The following is a 24,675-nucleotide window of genomic DNA, read 5'->3' as shown; positions in this document are numbered from 1 at the left end:
CGTCTTCCTCCAACCACACATACACAAGATTCAAGGGCCTTCGAGTTCCCTCCAGTCATCTACAAGCAGGAATAGCTCAGCAGATGCCGCTACTTCATCAGGCAAACGTCATCTACACAGTACGGGACGCAGCCATTCTCCACTGCAGTAGAGGATTGAATTTTGCGTTTGCTGGCCAAAGAAGTGGGGACGTCAAAGGATATTATACCAGATTTTGGAAGGCTTCCCTATCTTAGTAGTTGTAGTGAAATTGGTGGAGGGGAGAGGGTCTTTGAAAATAAGAAAGCAGTGGTCTGGTTACACAACTGGTTCATAATGCATCATGTTCTCCTGCAGCCCTCATCCTTTTCCAACTCCCCACCCCCCACTTTGCCATACCAGCACCATGCCAGGAACCTGCTCCAGGGGAAGGGTGGAATGCTTGCAACCCTCTGTCACCTGCCCTGGCACTTTGGCCAGTCTGACATGGACATTAGTCACTTGGGTGACAATGAGTTAGTTGACACATCTGCATTAAAGCTCAAATGAGACTAGATTAAGTTACAGTCTATGATCCTTCTGGTCAGGCTGGTATAATTGCACATTACTGCAGCAGGAGTGGTGGTGAAGCAACTGCCCTATTGCAAGTGATGAGTGGAAGATATTCTAGCTAAGCTTGGCATTAGGTGGGAATGCCCTAGATCGGGAACAGAGTTGGGAGCCTGACTCCCAGGGGTTGGCTTTTGATTACAGCACTTTGCCTGCAGCCAATCTGCCAACCAGAAGGAAACACTTTGTCCAGGTGACCACCACGCAATGACTAATAGCATCTTGGGGCAGGCTAGTCTTGCAGGTGACATTTTCATAAGCAATTGGAAATTAACTTGGGGGAAATGGTCACTGTCTCCTACGTGGGTGATAGAGAAGAGAATTTTGATATTTCAGGACAGTGAAACCCAGTGCTAGAAGCTCTTAAGGGTTGGCCTAGGAAAACTAGTCCTTTTTAAGAAGGCAGAATGGTTGTTGGCTTATCGTCTAAGCCGGCTGGCTGGGTCTGCGGGGTGGTCTGTGGTTAGATCAGGCACAGCCACCTCTTTTCTCAAGAATGAGTCTGTGTTTCCCCATGATTATTATTACTGTGCGATAAAGTTGGGGCCTAGGTGCCATTTGTTCCAGGCGGTATGTCTCAGCTGTCTAGTTCTCTCTGTGAATGGAATGAAGTCAGAAGTTTGTGCCAATTTACTTTATCCCCATATACACTGATCAAGCTCACTTTCGTTCTTCAAGGCATCGTATTTATCACTAAGCAAAATTGTAGTGTAGGTTGTGCTAATACTGCCAGTTTCTAACAGAAGAATTGAAAGTGGTAGAGGCTGGTGTTTAGCTCATATCTAAGTACCATCAAGCCTCACCCCCACAGCCCCATTATTTGAATTTTTATGCGAGAAGAGAGAGAGGGATGGATCCTGAACCCTAGTCTGAAAGGCCTTGTTTTCTGCATAATTGCATCAAAGGACAATATATGGTACAGAAAAGCTTCTGAGTACTTTTCACAATACCTAAGGTGCTTGTGCCTGTAAGACCTGAATACATAAAAATATGCAAAGGAGGAGGATTTAATTCATATTTCTGCCTATTGATTTTGTAAAGAGTGGTTAGGATATACCATACAGGAAATTCTGAGTAAAATAGATACTTGTAAAGCAATGCTTTGTCCCCAAGGTTCACAGGCTGTCTCCAGTTCTGTTTAAAACAAAAAAACACTACATGAGAAAATGTGTAGTTCAAAAAAATTTAATGCTGAAACAGACTGCAGGAGTGAAAAGTCTGCTCCACATAAGGAGTTATCATACACAGAATAAATTATAGTTTAAGCAAAAGCACAAGTGGCTTTTTAAAGTGCATTTGTATAAGGCCTTTAGCCTATATTCTCAAACTCCATTGGCTCAATGTAAAAATGCTTAAGTCTGCTAGGTGTGGTTAAAGATTAATATCCCACTGAACTCGGAGAAAAAAGGGCTCAGCTAAGAAAAATCCAACCAGCTTCCAGGGGCGGCTCTAGATATTTTGCTGCCCCAAGCACGGCGTCATGCCGCGGTGGGGCGTTCTGCCGCTTGCTGGTCCCGCGGCTTCGGTGGAGCCTCCTGCCAGCCACCAGCAGAGCGCCCCCTGCGGCATGCTGCTCCAAGCACACGCTTTGCATGCTGGGGCCTGGAGCCGCCCCTGCCAGCTTCGCTGCCTGGAGCCAACAGTGTATATCATACAATACTGAATTGACAGAGTTCCTTCCATGCTTACTACACACAATGGGGCTGCAGGGAAATGGAAAAGGTTTTGCACTGAGCAGTTACCAAGGATCATCATTCCAACTCAGGACTTACATCTGAAAAGCGGCAGTAGTGTAACATTTTAAAATTAATCTCAACAATATTTTTTAGATGGTAAAAAAACAAACAAGTTATTTGTAATGATAAAATACACTTAGACTCTGTGCACAATATTTCTGTGTACAAAAATTCTGGTCAAACCCTCAGTAATAATGTAACAAGTCAAAATAGTGTAGCATTGTTTTTACAATCATGAAAACCCAGTCACAGCCACTCATTTTACACTGACTTTTCAAAACAAGCCCATTTGTGCTTCAGAATACATGGGTAAAATCAAGCTCTTCTGAGCAATAAAAATACATACATGCTGTCCTTCATCCAGCACAAAAACAAGCATACAGCTGTAAGACTCAAATGGTTATTTCCAATTAGTAAGCTGCAGTTCAGGGTACCAAACTTAGTTAAGTGATGTGGTTGTACATCAAGCCAACTGTGTCCCATCCTAGGAAAGCAAGACTAAAGTTTTGTGGTCTGTTTTCTTTTCAATTACTAAAAGTTTGGTTTTAAAATGAAGATAGATGTTCTACCGTTCACTTGCTAGAATCACTTAAGGAGTTTATTCAAGCCTCATGCTTATTTCTCCTTTAAGCAATGGTTTATTTCTACAGTAGTTCAAAAGAACCTCTGATCCATCCTTCTTTCACATGGCCTTGGACTCCATAGTGCCAGTGTTTAACATTCCAAAGTTGGAACTTTATGACAACAGGTTGAGAAGATAAAACCCCCCACTTAGCTTTGCTTTCAGACAGAAGTGACAGTCCTAACTTTAGCAGACAAAGCTTGCTTAAACCTTCTCTTCAGATCCTGCATGTTTGGCGACTTTGGCCTTGGGATAAGAGAGGTTCTTCTCTTCTCAGGGGTGCTAGTTATTTGTTGTTTACTAACTTCTTTACACAGGACATGGAAGGCATTGAAGACATCATTATAGTTCTCACTGACAGACACTTCATAAAAAGTACAACCTAGCATGTTGGCCAATTGAAGTCCATTCTGTGGCTCCACCTCTTTAATATGTAGGAGATCAGCTTTGTTTGCTACAACAACAACAGGGACTCTGTTTCCTGGGTGTAACTGTCGAATTTGCTGATGAAGTTGACTAAGTAGTTCATAGCTCTTATAATCTGTGATGGAAAAAACAATCACAACAGCATCTGCCCATCGAATGCATCTGTTCAACTGTTCATTACAGTCCAGACCGTGTTCATGGATCTGAGAAAGAAGAAATGTTTTAAATTAGATGGTTATGACAGAAAAAAATTAAAGTAACCTGACTTTCATTTAAAGCCTGTAATTCTAAATGCATTTTATATTTTGATAGACTTGTATTTTGTATTGTAAATTAAGCTATAATTTGTGTGTGTGCGCGCACACCTTTATAAAGTATGTCGATCCAGCTGCAGAAATCTGGAATAAATAACACTAGAGTTTGCCACACTCCAGTGGAAAATTGACCTGAATAGTTCTGCAAGCAGAGAAAAGCTTTGTAGTTCCACAGAATGGGAAATTAACTGGCTAGACAGTAAGTCTAGGGAAGCAAAGATATGAGCTGGAAGCATTTAAACCTGGAGAGTTGCCCAGTGCAAAAAGGCAAAATCCAGCATTATTCTTGTCTACACACTCAAACTTTCCATAATACAAGATTAAGTCATAACAACTCTTAATGAATGCAACCACAATACTATGGTTTTTAGTTTCTATTGTGCACTTTTGTGAAACTTTAGAGTTTATCAGGCTGTAGTAATGACATTTTTCCTTCCAAGTTTTTCCCAATGCATTTCTTGTTGGCACAAAAATAAAATGTTCCTAACACATTAGAATGTAAATCTGTATTGGATAAATCAGCCTTCCCATACAAGACTGCTTGTCTCTCCAAGAGTACAAAAGATTAACTGAAATAGTGGGTTGTTTACTTTTACTGTCAATGCACTATATACATACAGACATCGAGCTTTCACTGTTTATAAACAAGGTTATCAGTTCTGCCATTCAAAATACTTGATACTAAAATGGATAGTGAACTATTTTCCAGAACAATTGATAAGTGGCTGAACAGCTCATCTGGCAAAAGATATAAAGATTAAAGCTTATTTTCCTGTTTTAAGAAATGTATGGATGTGTGGCTCACCTGAATTCCTGGTGTATCTTGCACTTGAATAGCAAGCATCTCTCCATCTATCTGGATCTGTCTGCTATAAAGGTTACCTAACAACAACAACATCATTCTGTTACAAATACACTCACAGCTATATGAACAGACCCAAAAATTGCCTGGAGGGGGGACATGAACAGCAGCACTTAAGAGCACAGGACAATAGAAACGTTTTTATCAATAACCACTCAACTGTAAGCAACTGCAGTAAGAGACTGGTAACTTTAACACAATGACAGAGGGAAGGTTGTAGTGGTTTGTGGTTGTTATCAGGACCCACAGGAGTTAGTTTTGCATTAACTTGCTTGCAAATTTTCAGTTTTTTAATTTTATAAGAAACTTGGAGCAGATTACACCTTTCAAGAGACTGGGACAATTTTAATTACCACCAAAGACAAACCCACTTTTGTTATAGGACATGAGTTGCTTTGACAATTAGGGGTTCTGCACTTGAGCAAATATTTTCTCTTTAAAGTGTTTTTTGATTGGATGCATTTTGAGTCTATATGGTCTTGATACGTTTAAAGGCATGTGTCCCTACAACAGCAACATCTTGACTGGTTTGTGATGTCATTAGAAACACTCCTTTCTTGGATATATTTATTGCCTTATTTCTATACTATAGCTGATTTCTAATCGTATTACCTGGACCTACACTTTTTTTTTTTTTTTTAAATGTTTCCGTCCATCACTCATACTGCTCATCTAGTTTGGCTAAGCTTGTTTGCTTGTCAGTCTTCCCTGGATCATTAACTACTTTTTTTTTTTTTTTTTTAAGATTAAAAAAACAGGTCCAGTGGTGTTGGAACAGTTTTTAAAAGTGGGGGGTGCTGAGAACCATTGACCAAAACTGTAAACCCTGTATATGAAAGAAACCACTTCAAGCCAGGGTGGGGGCAGCAACCCCAGTTCCAGCACCCCTGAAAGGGGCATGGAATGAAGCTGTTTCCCCCCCAACATCATCACTCAGCTGGGTCCACAACTTTGAACAACAAGCTAAAGTGGGGTGCCTTAGGGGTTTAACAAGTCGAATTTCAGATGAAACACTCTGTGTAAGGCCCCGATCCCCATCACAGCAGCAGGAATAGATGCTCCTTGTCTGCTTTTAGCCAGTGTTCAGCACCCTAGAGTGCAAGAATCCTGTTTGCTTCCCTGATAAACTGGTGCACGGCCCCGGCACGTTAGTCAGCCAGGCAGCGGTCGGTGATTAGTGAGAGCAGGAGTATGAGACAATGTAATCTGTGCCTTAAGCAGTGAAAATCTAAGTGGCATCTACCTCCCGACGTGCTCGGGGGCGAGTGCAAGGGGGTATTTAGCCTTTATCAATGTAGCACCGCGCAGCACGAGGCTCAAGCCGCCCAGCCACTCCCCGCCCCCTTACCTGCGTTCCTCTCGTAGTCTCCGATGAAGCGTTTTGTGAGGAATCGCACCACCAGGGCTGCAATGAACACAACAAAAGCCGGTTACAACCGCTCCTGCTGGGACGCGTGCGCAGCAAGCCCCTTCCCGCAGCCCAGGGGCTCGGAGAGGGTCAGTGTCGAGGCACCGGGGGCGGGGGGGGCCAGGGGCTCTGGCGGCAGGGAGCCCGCGCCTGGCCACGCTGCACTCCCCGCCCGCAGGCGAGCGAGGCGCGCAGCACTCACCGGTTTTGCCCACGCCGCTGGCTCCCACCACCGCGATCTTGATGAGGCGGGGGCGGGCGGAGGAACCCCCGCTGCAGCCGTCTCCGCTGGCGCTGCCGGCCTGAGGGTACTCGGCGATGGTGCACATGTTCTGGACAAGGCGCATCGCAGCTGCCCCGGGAGCAGAGCAGCCGGCGTCGAGGAGCGGGCGCTGCAGCTGCTCGGAGGGAGGATGCCGGGGTGGGGGGCGCTGCTGCTGGCGGCACAGCGGGGCGTGGGGGCGGCAGGACCCGATGTGTCCGCGCTGGGAGCTGCCCGGCGAGTCTCTGTTGGTCCCGCTGCTCTCTGAGCTCCCGGCGCTGTCCCGGCTCTTTTCTCTCCCCTCCTCCAAACCCCGCCCCGCCTCCTCCCGCGGCCACTCACCGCTCCCGGGAGCCGCCCGCCCCGCGCCTGCAGCGCCGCTGCTCCGCCGCCAGTGGCTCCCCCCGGGGCCCCGCGCTCCCATCAGCGCTGCTGGCTCTGGCCCGGCGGTAGCGAAGGGGTCAGAGAAGCATCGAAGACTCGGGGATGCTGCTGAACGAGCCATGGGCCGGGGCGTGGGGGGGCGAGGCACCAACGAAGGCCTGGCCTGGGCTGGTCCCAGTGCGGGGCTGCTGCGTTAGGGGGAGAGTCCTCCTGTCACAAGGCAGGGTAAAGCCCTAACCAAAGGGAACCAGCTCCAGCCAGAGTCACCCCTGAAATATTAAACCCCGCTGAGGTGGCTGAATAGTTCCAAGGGTGGATCCCAAACAGCTTCCAAGTCCCTCCGGTAACAGCCCTAGGAGTGGCCACACAGCACCGGCCCCATGGCCCAGCCAGTCCCATACCCTGCTCCAGCAGTGGGCAATACCAGATGGTGCAGCCGAAAGGGCAAGACCCTGCCACAGGGCAGCTCAAGGGTGATCTTCCCTCACCCTTAGGACTCATCCCGATGCTGTCTAGTTAAAGAGGCTTAGTGCCTGAAGCACGAGGGTTAATATCCCTCCCAAAGATCATTTATTATGAATGTAATTCAGCCTAGGCCTGTTATCCATATCAATGTATAAACCGTCACCATAGCTTGAACGTAAGGGTGTTAAAGGTCCTGCAGTCAGTTACTATGTTACGTGGGGAGAAGTATCATTTATTATTTGTGTTATGGTAGCATGTAGCTGGCCACCCCCCACCGTCCCCCTCCACCCACAGCCCCCTCAGTTAGGCACTGGACAATCATCAGATATGTGGTCTTGGCAAATGATTAGAATACTAAGGCAAACCCATTTCTAAAGGGCCTCTTCCTCTGATATGTTATGTCGTATTGACACAGCATAGGATCCAAATCATAACTTTTTGTTGGGATTTGCCTTTTGAGAAATTATTCTCAGACCCTATGTTCTAGTTGAGCATAATTCTCATCCAATACAGGCAGTGCTACAAGTAAGCACTGTGAATGCACAATATTACTTTTGAATTTAGTGCTGATGCCTCCTTATCACACTTGGCCCTAGAGACCAAAGTCATTGCTTCACTCATTGAACAAGTAGAGTCAGTGGCAGATTAACACGTGGCACCACAGGGCCTGTGCCCAGGGACCCCCCGGCAGGAGCACTGGAACATGGGTAGAAGTGCCACCAGCGCCAGAACTGTGGCCAGGGGTGGCTCTATCGTTTTTGCTGTCCCAAGCATGGCCGTCAGGCAGCCTTTGGCAGAGGTCCGCCTCGATCACACGGATTTGACAGCAGTTCTGCGGGAGGTCCGCTGGTCCCACACGGTGCCTGGAGCCACACCTGACTGGCCCAGCCCTGCTGTTCCTCCCCTTTAGGGTGACCGGATGTCCCAGTTTTATAGGGACAGTCCTGATATTCAGGGCTTTTTCTTATGTAGGCACCAATTACCCCCCACCCCCATCCCGATTTTTCACACTTGCTATCTGGTCACCTTACTCCCCTTCCCCCTGGAGCGCTGTCCCCTGGTGGCCAGGCCAGAAGCCAGAGCCAGGCCTTTGTCAGAATCATCCAGGGAGCCTGGTTGCTGTGGTGAGCCCTGGACCCTCCACTCCCTGGGATGCACCAGTTAGGGCAGCTGGAGGGTCCAGGGCTCCCCACAGCAGCCTGGGCAGCTCCAGGAACAGCTTTGAGGTGGGCCACTCAGGGTCAAGCGGGCTCTGTGTGGGGGCACAGTGGTCCGTGCATGCTGCTGGCTGGCAGGGGAGTGCTGCAAACTTGTAGCGGCAACACGAGTGGGGGGAGCAGATTTCTCCCTGCTTCTGCCTGGCGGAGCAATGGTGGGGGAGCAGTAATGCACAGATACTGTTGGCCCCTCCACCCCCACTTCCTCTGCACCTCCCCTAGGGGCTGTAAGAGGGAGAGCAAGGAGCAACACCAAGCACTCCGTGCATCCAGGTCACTTTCCCCCCTGGGCTGTGTAAGGGGATGGTAGGAGAGCAACAGCTCCTGATGATTGCTTCACAGCACAGCCCAGGTGGGGAAAGTGACCTGGCTGCAGGAAGCCCAGATGTCGCTCCTCACTTCCCCCTAGCCACCTAGAGGGAGCAGCATTGGGAGTGGGGGGGAAGCAAGCAGCAGCACCAGTCATTCCATGCAGCCAACTCAGTTTCCCCACATGGGCGCAGAAGAGGCGTCCAGGGGTTAGGCGTGAAGAGGGTCACAGTGCAGGGGTTGGGACACGGGGTGTGTGCAGGGGTTAGGGCTGAAGGGCTAAGGGGCAAAGGGGTCACAGTGCAGCACAAAGTAAGGGTGACAATACACCATATACCAGGGATTGGCAACCTTTGGCATGTGGCTCACCAGGGTAAGCCCTCTGACGGGCCAGTTGTTTACCTGTCGCATTCGCAGGTTCAGCTGATTGTGGCTCCCACTGGCTGCAGTTCGCCACTCCAGCCCAATGTGAGCTGCAAAAAGCCACGGCCAGCACATCCCTCTGCCTGCGCCGCTTCCCACAGCCCCCATGGGCCTGGGGCGGTGAACCACGGCCAGTGGGAGCCACGATCGGCCGAACCTGTGGACGTGGCAGGTAAACAAACCGGCCCAACCCGCCAGGGGGCTTACCCTGGCAAGCCATGTGCCAAAGGTTGCCAATCCCTGCCATATACCATGCCACCCATAGGCACCATTTTCCCTGGCACCGGTGGGTGCTTGTGTCCCTGGCCCCACTCCAACTCCACCCTTTCCCCGCCTCCATTCCAACCCCTTCCTCAAAGTACCTGCCCCAACTCTGCCCCCCCTCTCTGCCCCATTGGACCCCTTCTCCATGTCCCCACCCCAGCCCTGCCTCTTCCCCAAGCATGCTGCTTTCCCCCTCCTCCGCCCTCCCTCCCAGCGCTTGCCATGTGAAACAACTGTTTCACAGTGCAAGCGCTGGGAGGGAGGGAGCGAGAAGCAGGATGCGGTGGTGCACCCAGAGGAGGAGCCGGCGGCAGACCAGAGGTGGAGGTGAGCTGGGGCGGGGGAGGGGGCAGGGCAGGAAGCTACCGGCGGGTGCTAAGCAGCGCCTGTGATGCCACCCTAACTTCTCCACTGCATCTGGGGCAGCACTGCCTTTAGACTACTTAGGCACTCAGTCAGCAGCTGCCATGGTCCAGCCACTGCTTAATTTGTACCAGCGCTTGCTGGGGCCGAGCCCTGGCACCTCTTTCCAAACAAATTAAGCACTGGGGGGAGGCCGTGGGGCCCTGGGGAGGAACCCACAGGGGCCAGATGTGATGGGGGTGTGGAGCCTGCAGGGGCCAGAAGCAATGGGGGGGGCCTCCATGGGAGCCGGCCCAATGGGAGGACACCATGCCCACAGGACCAGAGGTGACAAATATAAGTTTGCCCAAGGTGCCATGTTCCCCAAGGCTGGCCCTGGGCAGCTCTTACTGTGACCCGGCTTCTGGCCTGATCAGGGTCTCATGGGGGCGGGCAGGGAGAGAAGGAGCACAGGGCAGGGCCCTGTGGTGAGAGGAATGTGGGGGGCCCAAAAGTTCTTTGTGCCCAGGATCCCAGTCAATCTGAATCTGCTTCTGAGTAGAGTATGACAAGCAGCAGGAGCACAGCACAAGCTTCCTCACCATGAAGCCAATCTCCCTCACCAGAACTGAAGGAAGCACCTCTCCAGGTGAGAAGGCAGTGCTCTCCCATGCCCATTCAATTCTTGGCCTGTCTGTGGAGACTACCAACAAACACATGTGGCAATAAGAGCTGGCTTTGTGATACAGACCATCAGTCCACTGGGCACTGGACTAAGGCTATACAATTGATTTCACATAGAGGAGGGCAGAAAAAGCCAGCAAAGTACACAATGTCCCTCAGACGTTTGTTTTTTTGTGAATGTCATTGGCTGCTGCTGGGTGAAATACTGAGCTAGTTACAATGTCAGCCAGTAGCTCCATGTTCCTTACAATATGTTTCTGCTGGAGGTTCACGATAAGAAGGCAACACCCACAAAATAACTATAACTGGACTAGGAGCCAGTTGGGAGGTAGGGCCGCAGAGGATTTGATGAAGGAGTGACAAGAAGGAGGAAGGAAAAAAAAATGAGGCAAGAGGATAAATGGGAGCCAAGGTTTATAGAACTGGGGGGGTTACGTTATGGGCTGTGGCCAAGATGCACTTTGCACCATTCTGGAGAGCAGGGTTGTAAAAGTGGCTTTAAACCATTTTTATACATCTTCTCTTCTTGTTGGGCTGCCTAGAGAGGAGGCTGATCCCTGGTTTAAAAGTGGTCTGACGGATCCTTTATGCCCAACTGCTCATGGTCCCAGCAGGCCATTATGCCAGCTCTGTGTCAATGGAATATATAGATACCCTGTCATAGATGTCTCATGCCTCCCATACTAGGCCCAGAGAAGATGTGAACCAAGGACTCCCACATTACAGGTGCTTACCCTAGCCCCTCTGCTAGAGAAGGCCTCTTGTACTCAACTATCGCTTTGGACCAATAGTTAAAGTGGAACAGGCAAGCAGACAGCACTCCCCGTTCAAATCCTTTTGCCCCAGCTGGCAGACGGGAATTGAACCAGAGTATCTAACATCCCAGCTGAGTACCCTAACCCTATAGAGGGCTTCCCATACTGGAATTTTGCTTTGGCCCAAACAACAGATAATTAAAGTGGAACATTTTCAACATGAAAGCCTCATTCTTGTCACTGTTCAAATCCCACCTCAGGAAGAATTGAACCAAGGTCTCTACTAGTGTAGGTGCTTATTCCTGCCATTGTACTCAAACTTTCCAGCCTACACAGTCTCCCTTTCCAGAGTCTGATCTGACTTGTCTATCCCCAAGTTTCACCTCACTTAAAAACTTACAAAATTGGACATAAAAATACAAAAGTGTCCCAGCAAACTTACTGAAAAATTGCTGACTTTCTCATTGTTACCATAGAATTATAAACTAAATCAATTGGAATATAAATATACATTTGGATGCAATGTTTGAGCCTGTTTTTCACGTGTGAGCCTTGTCTGTAGCCCGAGCCCCACCACCTAGGGCTGAAGCATGTACTTTAGGTTTGCGCAGCCCCCAGTGGTGTGGGGCCCTGAGCAACTGCCCTGCTTGCCACCCCCTACTGCTGGTCCTGCACTTGCAACCCTCCTGAACCTGTCCTGTGACACCTCCTCCCCCTCAGGGCTGCAACCCCCAGTTTGAGAAACATTGATCCAGATTCACTGTGTACCCTCTGGAAGACCTCTGAGTACCCCCAGGGGAACACACACCCCTGATTGAGAACCACTGTTACAAGGCACTTAACCCCCACTGCCCTCCAGGAACATACATTTTCTCCTCTTTAGGGCCTGAGCCAACTCCCACTGAATTCAACAGACTTTGCTTTGCTGCCTTTTAGAAAATTCCATTACTACATCAGTTCCCCTTACACATGTGGTTAGGTGCAAACCTCCATATTTACACACCTAGCCAACCTTGAAAATCTTGGTCCCACTGACTCCAACTGGTGCAAGAGCAGGCTCAAGAGTTGTACAACATTTTGCAGGGGGAAGGAATTAAGCAAGCTGCCACTCCTCTACTATCTGATGCATTTTACAGGATTCTGTATCATCTCCGAAAAGGAATATCTCAAGTACTGTTTCATCTCCGAAGAGGAACCTGGACATCATCATAGCCAGCTAACTTGAGACCTCTACTGTATGCAGCGGTGGTCAAAAAAGGGAAATAGAATGTTAGGGTGCATCAGGAATGGAATGGAGAATAATATAATGCCATTATATAAACCACTGCATTACCTCATCTAGAAGAAGGTGTGCAGTACTGGTGACCCCATCTCAAAAAGGGTATTGCAGACTCAGCGAGGGTTCGGAGAAGGGTTCAGAGACTGAGAAGGGACTGGGAAAACGCCTAAGAAGTGAAAATGAAAGACAGACACACACACACACACACCCCAGCAAGAGATTGGGATTGTTTACTTTTAGGAAGGGGATGATTAAAATGGAGGTGACCACAGGGTTCTGGGACTAGGGGTGCTGGGGATGCAGCAGCACCACTGGCTTGAAGTGGTTTCCATACTATACGGGAGTTATGGTTTTAGTCAATGGCTCTTAGCTCCCTCACTATACAAATTGCTCCAATGCCACTGGAGATGACAAAAGTCACAATAATGATTGGTCTAGAGAAGGCAGATCAGGAACTGCAGTTCTCCCTGGCTCCACAGGACAGTCAATGAAACTGAACAGTAGAAAATCCAAACCTGGTGAAAGGAAATACTTTTTCACAGAACATGATTCAACTCTGGAACTTGTTGCCACAGATATTCACTGAGGCCAAATACTTCGGCAGACTGGAAAGGGATCAGACATTTCTCTGGATAACAAGAATACCAGTTAATGCTAATACGATCTTTGGAAGAGCTATGAAACCTCATGCTCCAAGGTTTAAACCAAGTATTGGGGAGGCAGCTTATCCCAGCTATTAACCAGTCTAACGTAAGGTTTCTTTCACCTTTCTCTGCAACATCTGGTACTGGCTACCATCAGTGCCAAGACACTGGACTAGATGGATTTAGGGTCTAATCCAGTGTGGCAATTCCTATGTTCCTATGAACGCTTCCCATTTTAGGGTCTTTTAAATAAAATTTTGTGCTGTTATTCAGAGAGAAACAGTTCATGCACAATTCTGTGCAGCTCCATAAAGAAGATAATTTATTTGCAATGCAGACAACGAGGCAGAGTTTAACTCAGATTCTGTCTCTCTTTTTTTCTAACGCGTGTGGCATTTAACATCTAATATTCACCTTTAAAGCAAAGAAAGCTGTGTGGACGGAGTGTTCAGAAACACAGACAATGTGTGTTCCTTCCAGGTCAGTGTTTACTTTCCAAAGCATCCTTGACCATGTGTACCGTTATGGCAGAGTACCCATGTTCCAACCACTGGGGAAGACAGTTAAACCATGGAGACTAGTTTAACTGCTCTTCTGGCACAGAGATGCATCGCTGTGAATAACAGAACCAAAAGAGGGAGAGAGCAGAGATTTTAAGAGAAATTAAATAGGAAAACAACTTTTCTTTGTACTGGGAACGATCATCTGGGCAACAAAACACAAAGCTTATTGAGTAAGATAAGATCTTCATTCCAAGAAAAAAGGAGGTGGGAGGACAGAAACACACTCACACCCTCACCCACCCACACCCACCCACATACCCTACTTGGTTTCTATAGCAGCATAATCTCTTTCCACAAGGAAGACTGACTAATGTTCTGACTAATGTTCTGCCGTTATATTAGTCTGCATTTTAATCAGATTTTATCTTCTCTTATCCTTTTGGGTCCCATCCCCCTGCCCATTGCCCCTTCCCTTTTCCTCCTTATGTAACATGCAAATTCTGGGCCAAGAAGTGAAACGGAAGGTTTTGTCTTTCCCATCCAGAACAGCTCATGTGCCTCTCTCATTTTATTGCATATCTTTGGGTTTTCACAGTACATGTAATTCTCAGAGCATGGAACGCTGATGACAGACTCATCTAAATAAACCCGGACTCTAGCCCTCCTGCAAAACTTACTAGTGAGGAGTAAGCAGGATTTTTCTTAGAAATAAGTACATTCTATTGTTCATTTCTGTGAGTATTGTGGGAAGGGGCTGGATTTGTTCACAGTGGGGAAGAGGCTGGCATTAAAACAGCTCATACCACAACATTTAGAAATCTTGACCCCATAACTTCACCAATTCCAGTATTCCTGGGCCCAGCAGGTACAGTGATGGAAAACACAAACCTGGGTGTAGGGCTCCAGAAGGAATCAGCTGCTGCCCACTCACGTACAGAAGGCCCACTGATGTGAGAAAAGACTACAAATGTGAGGAAGGGTTTGCAGAGTTGAGCTCATGGATTGTGAGCTCTTTAGGGCAGGGTTGTGTCCTTTGGTTGTAAAGCAACAGGTACAGCAATGGCTCTGTGAGCAAGACTTTTGAAAGCAAATCAGGAATTAGTCACTGATTCCCATTCAGTTTCAATGGGACCTGGATACCTACCCTCACCACTGTAGGATCCTTTGAAAATCTCACTGTGTATCAAAAATAAATATTAGTAAAATTACCACTAATTGGCTTTAATTAATGGCTTGGAAAATGCCCACTTATTTTGCTTCCAGAAATCAGCTCGCAAAGCATTTCAAGGATAATCAAAAACAGCCAAATAAACAGGAGTTAAGCCAACCCGGGGAGTAACTGGGTAAGTGAGTCCCACTAGAGAGACATAACTACATTCCAGATAGGGCTAAATGAGGCTGGATAAACATGGCTGTGCTTTATATGAATATGAACCATTTTCCTTCAGTAACTCTCTTCATCCCCTTTCATCTAAGGCAAGAGCCTCATTGTTATAATTTGTGAGGGATGTGGTTTACAGTATGTAAATGAGCCAGCACTGCTGCCCACAAGGTTGTATAACAGCCTCAAATCGTTTCTATTCATTAAAGAGTTATTAGTATTCAGACAATTATTATTCAGGCAGTTGACTACAGATATGCAGCCAAAAGTTGACCAAAAAAAACGCTATTCTTTTCTCTTGGCAAAAATGAGAAATTGGAGCTACTGCAGCATCCAGCACACTAAAACAAGCCACTTTTGAACAACATACTGTGAAAATGGTTAAACATGAACAGGAATTAAACACAGGAAGCTTGAGCCTGGACTCTGTCAAAAATGTTGGTATTCCATAAATCCTCCTGTGATGATGAAGTGTACCATAGCAGAGGAGGGTAATTCAGTGCTATAGTATGGAGACATGGCTCAAATAGTCTCATATGGTCTGAAATGAGCACTCTTTTTCTGTATCAAGCATGGAGTCAGTCCAAAAAATAGAAGTAACACTTGGAAGAATGCAGCTCCTGGACGAATTACAAATTCCAAGTACCAAAAAACAAAGGTTGGTATGCTAGGGCATCTCTGCAGAGAATATTGTATATGAGCCATTAATATTTCATCTGGAATGTAAAGCTATTGAATCCCACTTGGAACTTAAGTGTCTCAATGTATAACTTCAGTTGTTTGCTAGAACCAGTTTTAACTGGTTATACCACTTTCATGAACATTATTATCTTCATTTTCTTGTTCAGAATTCACACTGTTTTGCCCCACGATAGCACCAGTATATTAATTTCCAGATTTTTAAAGATGTAGGCGTTCAAATAAAATATAACTCCCTTAGTAACATTTACAGAGATTAGAGAGACAAGGTGAGTGAGATCCTAACGCTAAGCTCAAAAGCTTGTCCCTTTCTCCAACAGAAGTTGTTCCAATAAAAAAATATTACCTAGCCCACCTTGTCTCTCTAATATCCAGGGACCAACACAGCCACAACTCTAGATTTAAAAAGATAAGTCATTTTTTTTAAGATGGTCTTTATCCCTTTTAGGAAGCAGAATATAACCTTATCAAATGGACACCCAATTTGTGGACATCTTCCCATCTGCTCCATTACCAGCAAGTAGTAAATAGGGCAAAGAAAAAAGGACAACAAGAAGACTTAACCATTCATTTTCCATGTAATTCTCTTCTTCTTGTCTTCCTCCTCCCCCAAATATTCAGCATCTTCGAAAACAAGTGTTCCCTTTCCCCATATTCCTAGGAGGGGATTCATTGGAGGGGTCAAAGCAAAGGCTACTGCCACTTGTTGGGGTGGTTTAATTATGCCAGCAGGAGAGCTCTCTTCCGCCAGCATAGAGCAGCTACACAGGAGACCTTACAGAGGCACAACTACAGTGGAGCAACTGTGCCGCTGTAAGGTCTGTAGTGTAGACATAGCCTAAGAGTTATACAAAAAAGAAATTCCAGTTGTTCACAGTCCAAAAACCCAGATAGTATTTTCACAAATGACACTGAAACCCCTAAGTACATTAACTGTGTTTGATTCTGATCTCACTTACACCAATGTAAATTAGGACTGACTCTCCCAAAATCACTAAATTTACACTACTGTAAAACTGATGAGAATGCAATCCAAATAAGGCCTGTTGTGTCCATTCACATTACTTCTTTTCCACATAGGCAGCTCCCATTAGAAATTCTTCCCTTTTCAACCTACTCTCAAACAATTATTCATCTAAGTTATACCCCCTTGAGGGATCTGGTCAAAGGACATTACAGAATAACTTTCCCCCCCTTCCCCTAGCTGCTTCCTCCCACTCCTTCCTTTCCTCCCTATAACTGGAGGGGTGTTAATGGACCACTTCACCTTGAATTATCTCATAAAATATATTAACTACTTATGCTAAACAACTGTTCCACCTAGTAGTTAGCTGTGACACACTGATTAAGTTTCCTAGACCCAAAGAAGAGCTCTATGTAAGCTTGAAAGTTTGCCTCTCACCCCAGGAGAAGAAGTTGATCCAATAAAAGATATGTCTTCGACCACCTGGTCACTCTAACATTTATCCTAGTTTATTATTCAGTTCCATGGTTTGTTAGCAGACAACTCCTACATCACACTTTTCATCCATATATGTCAATGAACTATGGCAAAGAAAGTAAGTATCATTACCCCTATTTGCAAGGAGGAAACTGAAGCACAGAGCAGCAAAGTGACTTATTACAGGTCTCAAAGCAGATCATTAGCAAAGGCAGGAATAGACGACCAAACCAGCACCCTATTCACTGAACCATAGGAGTAATTTCAGTTGCTCTGCAGAACTCTTTAAGTAAATACCTCAATTTTACTTTACAAGCTCAATTCCCATTTTTTGCTTAATATATTCCATAGCAACAAAGGCAGTTACATAATAAGAAAAAAAAATAACTTTGTAGTTAACCAACAGTTTACAGGAAGCAAATCCTGGCTTGTCAATGACTGAAAAGTCATGTGGCAAGTCAGGAAATTTCTGTTTACTTTTTCAGAGGTCAACAACAGACCAACACTTACCATTCAAATTCCACATGTAAGTGACTTCACTGTCATTGGCTCTAACTGAATTCAGTAAAAACTATTATTCACTGTTGACCCAAGAGGGTGTATATGTACATTTCTGCTTCCTGATTGGCTCAGAGATAAAGATTTTTTTCTCCTTTCCTTTTGACTTCATTATCTCTTTGGAATGTTAGTTTAAAACCAAAACCAAAACCAAAAAATGCTTACACTTAATATCTTGAGAGATTTATAGACATATTAAAATATTCAGAATATATAAACACTATTAATGTACTGACTTCACATTTCAATGATCATCAAAAGACTGTTTCATGTAATATTTACCTTCAGGTTGAAGTGACCATCTGTTTACTATTTCTTGATTATCTGCCGGGTGGAATATTTTAGCCATCATAACCCAAAAAGTCAAATATCATTCCCAACAATCAAGACTAAAACTTTTATATGCTCTGTTTCCAATCAGATTACATATTTTCTGTGTAGGCCACTAGTTCAGACAACCATTCACTTGTTTCCTCCTACCCACAAACAAGTTATTCATCCTACCCCCAAGGTAACATTTCTATGTTGTTGATTTCTCTAGCACTTTCAAATCTAGATGAGAGAATTAAAATATTTTTATTTAAAAATTGTTTGGGGTTTGATTGATTAGCTTCATTCACCTTTCTGTGTAATAAAAATATTCAATGCCCTGGAGTACAATCAGAATCAGGGGCGGCTCCAGGCCCCAGCATGCCAAGCACGTGCTTGGGGCGGCATGCCACTAGGGGCGCTCTGCCAGTCGCCGGGAGGGCGGCAGGCAGGCTGCCTTTGGTGGCATGCCTGCAGAGGGTCTGCTGGTCCCGCAGGAGGTCCACTGGAGTCACGGGACCGGCGATTGGCTTGGCGAAGCGAAATGTCTAGAGCCGCCCCTGATCAGAATGATGACGTTTGCAAATGTCACAGCTTCATTTCAGGATCTACTGATCCATGAAAGCAAATTACTACATTGAATGCTCTGCCACCATAATTGTTGTGTACATTCAAGTGGTTAGAGCAGATTGTAATGTGGCTGTGGGAGTCAGAACTCTTACATTGTAATAATGACTTTGTTACTAACTCACTAGTTGTCCTTGGGCAAATAACTTAACTTCTGTGTCTCCTTTTAGTCCTCTGTACAAAATGGGGATCCATACTTTACAGTAGAGTTGTGATCTTAATTAAATGTAATCTTGAAATATAAAGGGCTTTGAGTTTAAGATGAAAGGTCAACAGAAGTGAAAAGTACTATCATGACTACATTAAAGTATTATCAATACATAATGTATTGTATTACGTATTTCAATATAGCATGTGTCTCTTTATGAGCTTGATCCTGCTCCGATTGAAGTCTGTAACAAAATTCCATTGATTTCAATGATGTACAATCAGACCCTGGTCATTAGTCTTTCATTATGGATTTATTTCCTACTTTGGTTTGAAGCTGGGCAAAAAAGTTATGACACTTGTACATTTAAAATGAATTAATATATTTTTCATTAAAAATATGGTAATTCTGATCCAGACTGACTTGTATCTCACATTTGAGCCTGCTATGATTTTAAACCATTTAAAAGCATATTAACTACTGAAAATCAAGGTCATATTAAGTGCACTATAAAATAAAAGCTTGATGAGTTTATGTAGCAGGAATTCTTACAATAAGTCACTTATAAGAGCTATTCCAACTACAACTCTTAGGTGACAATACTTGCAAAGCAGACAATATTGAAATTGAACAAATATAACCATCCCTTTATGATCTCCTGTATTTTGTTTGCTAGCTAGCTAAAGAGCCACTAGCTGTGGACTCCTCTAGTTATATGAAATTATCAGTTCAGGTATTCTCAGTAGCCTTGTGGAATGATTTTAGGAGCAAATGAGAACAGATTTTGCATTAAAATAATTGGATGATCAATGGAATGAGATGCTGTCCATTCCACACTACTCAGCTAGAGAACCTAGACAGCAGCTGGCTCGCTGTTTAAAGTCACACAATCTCTCACTCCAATCTCTGACTCTATTTCTAAGATAGCTGAAACATCATAAACTGATAATTGGCTTTCTAAATGAGACATAAAAATATTTTGCATTAATATTGCATACAGTCATGAATAAAACATTTAAAAGTTGCTAAAATGCGTTTTCAACGTATAGTTGAACAGTAAGTGCTATCTCAGTGATTTCAAAAGATGTACTCTTTCAAAATACCAAACGACACCAAATACATAAAAAGACATACAGTCTCTTGTGGTGTATGATACATCTAGAAAAGGGGCCAAGTTACACTTCTTTCCCTGGCCTGTTCATGGGGCAATGCAGCTACCTGCTTCCCCCTGTTCATGGCAGATAAGGTTAAAATTGTAGCCCTAAAATAAAAACTTCTGCAAAATCAGGGTCCAGCGTGAAAGTTCTCACAAAAGTATTGGGCATGATTATAAAATGGTATGATTGGTTTTAATTTAGAGACTACTACATAGGAATCTTCTCACTAACTTCAATGGGATTTGGATTAGGCTCACAAGGAGGTTAAATGACCTGCTAAAGGCTACACAACAAGTCAGTGGTAGAATCTGGATCTGAACTCAAGACTGCCTAGTTCCTAGCACTATGTTTTAGTCCACTAGCCCAATGGTTCTCAGCTTTCCCCCCCTTGGGACACAAAAGCCACTCCTGGTTTCATGGCACACAGGATTATGGAATTGTGATTACTCCAAGAAACTGCAAATGGTTTGTGTATAGTACGGCTGGACTTAAGTGTAGTTGTTGTTAGGATATGGGGTTGTGCTGGAAAATTGGAATAGCAGGGGTGCAGGGCTGGTGTCTCCTGCATAGAGATGTTACCATGCTGCTTTGTATCAGAGGGTGTCAAGATTTAATATAAAATATAGTACAAATTAAATTTCTTCACAAGTCTTGAAGGTCCAACACTTGAGGCCAAATACTTCATTTTTAGAAAATTAATCTGTTACAATATTACAATCCACATACTGTAAGATTTATTTTCGGCTTTGGCATTAGATTTTGCTCTCAAAAGAAGAGAGCTATTGTGAAATTGTAAGGGACATGTAGTGAATCACAGTGTGCATTCCACATTTAAGCTGTGTAGCAGTTGTGTTCCTTATCGTTTCCAAATAGCTTTTGTTTGCCTGCCAATTCAGCTGACTTGTCCTGCCTTGCAATCCTTTGGGAAGAAAGAGCAGACTTAACTGGCTTCCTTTGGAGGCAGAACTAATGCAAGCTCCTGTGACCTCTGAAGTATTTCAGAATATGTAAAAGGACGAGACAAATTGCAGGTAAAGATATATAAGATCCTTTATGTAGGCAAATAGAAACAGCATGTGCTGTATCACTAAGTTCTAATGTACAGGTTCCCCCCCCCACCCCCATGATATATATTTGTTTTTCAAGAAAACCACAATGGGATTAGTGAGACAATGAAAGGAATTCCAAACAAGACGAATGATACAAGAACCATATGAATGCTTGGCTCAGTTTCAGTATCCTGGAACATACTTTATACACACCATTAGTGTCTTTGCTAGATGCTGGTCTTTTTGTGAGGCTTGAACACCCAATATTCAGTCAGCTCTTCCTAGAGGAAACTCTCTAAACAAGAACATAACATTAGAAATAAAACATTTGGAACAACCAGGGGATTTCCTTGTCTCAGGAAAATCAGAAACACATTATTCACTGTTCCAGAGTCTCCTTTTTTCCCCTCATATAATTTTGCAGTTGGATTTTAAAAAGCACATGTGGATTGTGGCCATAACAAAGTGTGCATTTCAAGCACTCCATCTTTTGTTCATTTAGCTTTAAAACATTTTTGTGACTTCTTCAGCTGCTCTGAAGTATTAAAATATTCATATTATTTTATTCCATAATCCTGTAGTATTTCCAATAATCAATTATAACAAAAATAAACTTAACTGCTTCGGGCATCAGTTTCTCCATGTGCAAACTGAGGATACTAATCCTGACTCATCTTTGCAAAGTGGGAGACTGCACTATTAAGTGTGATGTATTGTTATGATAAAAAAAATTGATTTTTAAAAGTTAAAGTGGTTTTCAGTGTATGCTTTGGATCAGATCAGTCTGTCCAGGGGTAAAAGTTTCAGGGGGCTTTTTGCAAGGGAAATTCCATGATTTCCTTACAGAGATTCTCCTGCCTCATCCCACTGGGGAGGCAGGATTTGCCCCCTGTGGAAAAGCCACAGCCCACATCTGCTGGAGCAGGGGATCCATGGGAGAATGATGCAATCTTCATGGACCAAGTGTGAAGTGGTTCTGGTCCCCAACAGCACCATCCTCCAGTGGAGCCACTCTCTTGCTGCAATTTCCCCCCTGAGATAGGAGGATCCACAGGAAAGTAAATACATCCTATAGCTGCAGTAACTTTTTGGACACATTTTTTTGGGCCAGAGTGTGTGGGGAAGATGTGCAATCCCCTCCCCCAACAGCCTCCTGATTTCACCCCTTTTGGCCACAGTCTTTGGGCTCCATGGAGATCCCTCTGCAGGTTCTATGTGGTGAGGGAGGATGGTGCCACAGAAATACCTACATCTCCTTTATATGTGTGGAGGACCCATCCACATGTGGATCTCAGTGCACATTATCTGGTTTTTTAAAATGAACCTTATTCCATGAAGAAAAAATTTTTCCTCAATGTACATGTAATGCAGTGTTTTGTAACACCAGGGAGCATCTATTACCGCAGAGAAATGCAAAATAGACCCCATGTGCAGAGTTGCTGTAGGAGGTAGAGGTATATTTATTATGATGCACGGAGGAGCATTGCTACAGGACATTACAAACCAGAATTCCAGCCAAAGATACTGGGGGCAAGAGACAGAAGCTGTAAAATCAGATAATCAGCTCATGCAAATTCACTTATCTAGCATTAGAAAACCAGAGCCAAAGCTAACATAGGTTTTATGTAAAATCTTGTCGCTTTTTACAGATCCAGACTAACACGGCTACTCCTCTGATACATAGATTTTATGCTAATTTGCAGACCACCACAGACGAAAGGGTTAATGGAGAAGCTTACCTATAACTTGCAGACAATGGTGATATAATACCCTAAACACCTTCCTGGGAGATTTTGACATTCGTTTTGACAAGGCCACAGATGCAAAAAACCCCATAATTCATGTCCTCACTTGCCTCCTTAGAACTCTCCCAGTCCTGGGTCATTTCTGGGCCACCCCAAACAGCCAGTGACACCCTTGACCTGGTCTTCAGATTACATGTTAATATCAAGGACATCCCAAAACAGCCATGGTTTTGGACAGATCATCCCCTCACTGAGGCTCACCCAGCTCCTAGACAAGGGAGGGAGGGATAGCTCAGTGGTTTGAGCATTGGCCTACTAAACCCAGGATTATGAGTTCAATCCTTGAAAGGACCACTTAGGGATCTGGGGCAAAATCAGTACTTGGTCCTCATAGTGAAGGCAGGGGGCTGGACTCAATGACCTTTTGGGGTCCCTTCCAGCTCTGTGAGATAGCTCTATCTCCATATATAGGAATCACAACAAAACAATGACCCTGATAGGATTATGAAAAAATTCTTATTTACCATCAAATTCCAAAGCATGTTAAAAGACAGCAGCACTCCAGCCACTGGAAAAGGAACCAAGGATCTGTTGAATTATCATCCTGCACTGGGCTTGACCATCAATACACTGGCTCCCAAGGGTACATCTACACAACCTGAAGCTGCAAGCCCTCCAGCCTGAGTCAACAGACTTCGGTTAGCAGGGCTCATGCTACCTCGCTAAAAATAGGCATGTGGACATTGCAGCTTGGGCTCTGAAGCCTGGCGAGGAGGGTGCCACAACTTCAAAGTGCTGTCTACACATGTATTTTTAGGGTGCTAGCATAAGCCCTGCTAACCCAAGTCTGCCAACCTGGGTGAGAGGCTTGCTGACATGGGCTATGTAGTCTTACCCCAAATGGCCCCTTCCTCCCCATCACTCTCACAAATCTCCTTGATGGTCTGACGCTCTGTTTCAGATGAAGCGGTAGGGGCAGAAACTTGAGTGCCAAATAGGTGGAAACAAAGAACATCTCCAAGCCCTATATTGAGGCTGTATTACAGGCCAAGACAACTTTCCCATTAGTCTTCATTGAACCTGTTAATCCCTTAAATCACCCACCTTGTCTGTCTAATCCTCATCTGAAGGAGCTACCCAGGGTAGTAAGCACTTTATCAATCCTTAGTGCCTGCAACCCATAAAAGAACCCAGAACTATGAAGAACTATCAACCTACTTGCTGAAAAGATCATGCACAATTGGAAAGGCTTCTCAGACAGCATGATTCTGCTCCCTCTATATCAGCCAACAAGCTGCCCAGGCATCTGCATTCCCCCAGTTCACATTCAAGAAATCTCAACCTTAGACTTGTGAATCTAGCCAGGCCCTTCCTGGCTTGTGAAAGAGTCTGAACAACTGCAGCCAGTCCTGAATGAAACAGCCAATTCAGGGAAGGAATCTTCCCTTCCTCCCTCAGACATGTAATAGAAACCCAAAACTAAAGAAATCTACCCTGAATACATTGGTTCTGTCTAACTATCACCCAGTATCCAACCTTCTGTTCCTGAGCAATCTCACAGAAAAGCTACCCAAAGGACAACTACAAGCTCATTTCTTTGAAGCTGCTATCTCAGATCTGGCACCATTTGGATTCAGGTCAGGACACGGGACAGAAACCACTTCAGTGGCACTGATGGATGATAATCTGCTGTTAATGGTTAGCAGTCAGACATCCATTTTCATCCCCCTGGATCTCTCTGCAGTTTTCAGCACTCTCTACTATGAGATACTGTTGTCTTGCCTGAGAGAGGTGGCAGCAATACAAGGGAATACACTAAACTGTGATAATCCTTCCTGAAGGGACAAACCCAAAGAGTAATGATGGGAAATTGCACCTCCACAATATACAGATGACACACAACTCTACTTATTCTTCACTGCATACATCCATATCACTACCATCAAGATAGCCCAGTGCTTGGATGAGTTCAGCTCATGGATAAAGAGCAACTGATTCAAGCTATCCCTCCCCCCACCAAAAGAAGAGAGAGCGAGGTAATGCAGGTGGGCAGAGGAAAGCACTGAGGAGTTTG

General features: G+C 44.9%; 1 protein-coding gene and 1 long non-coding RNA gene across 2 annotated transcripts in view; both read right to left on the bottom strand.

Moving 5' to 3' along the window:
• Positions 1-2,135: 2,135 nt before the first annotated feature.
• Positions 2,136-6,499, bottom strand: RASL11B (RAS like family 11 member B). Its single transcript, XM_030565232.1, has 4 exons — positions 6,159-6,499; positions 5,897-5,953; positions 4,492-4,568; positions 2,136-3,575 (listed from the first exon to the last, which is right to left on the bottom strand). Exons 1-4 carry the CDS (start codon positions 6,301-6,303, stop codon positions 3,108-3,110), a joined length of 747 nt encoding a protein of 248 aa, XP_030421092.1. The 5' UTR covers positions 6,304-6,499; the 3' UTR covers positions 2,136-3,107.
• Positions 6,500-13,268: 6,769 nt separating this feature from the next.
• LOC115652238 overlaps positions 13,269-24,675 on the bottom strand; it is a 55,348-nt gene continuing 43,941 nt past the window's right edge. Inside the window, exon 3 of the long non-coding RNA XR_004000588.1 lies at positions 13,269-13,597. This is a non-coding gene — a long non-coding RNA (uncharacterized LOC115652238). The remainder of the gene's footprint in view (positions 13,598-24,675) is intronic.

Source organism: Gopherus evgoodei, chromosome 5 (assembly GCF_007399415.2).
Source record: "Gopherus evgoodei ecotype Sinaloan lineage chromosome 5, rGopEvg1_v1.p, whole genome shotgun sequence".
Classification (NCBI taxonomy): Eukaryota; Metazoa; Chordata; order Testudines; family Testudinidae; genus Gopherus; species Gopherus evgoodei.
Note: the sequence above shows the minus strand (reverse complement) of the source record. Positions and strands in the feature narration are given on the sequence as shown.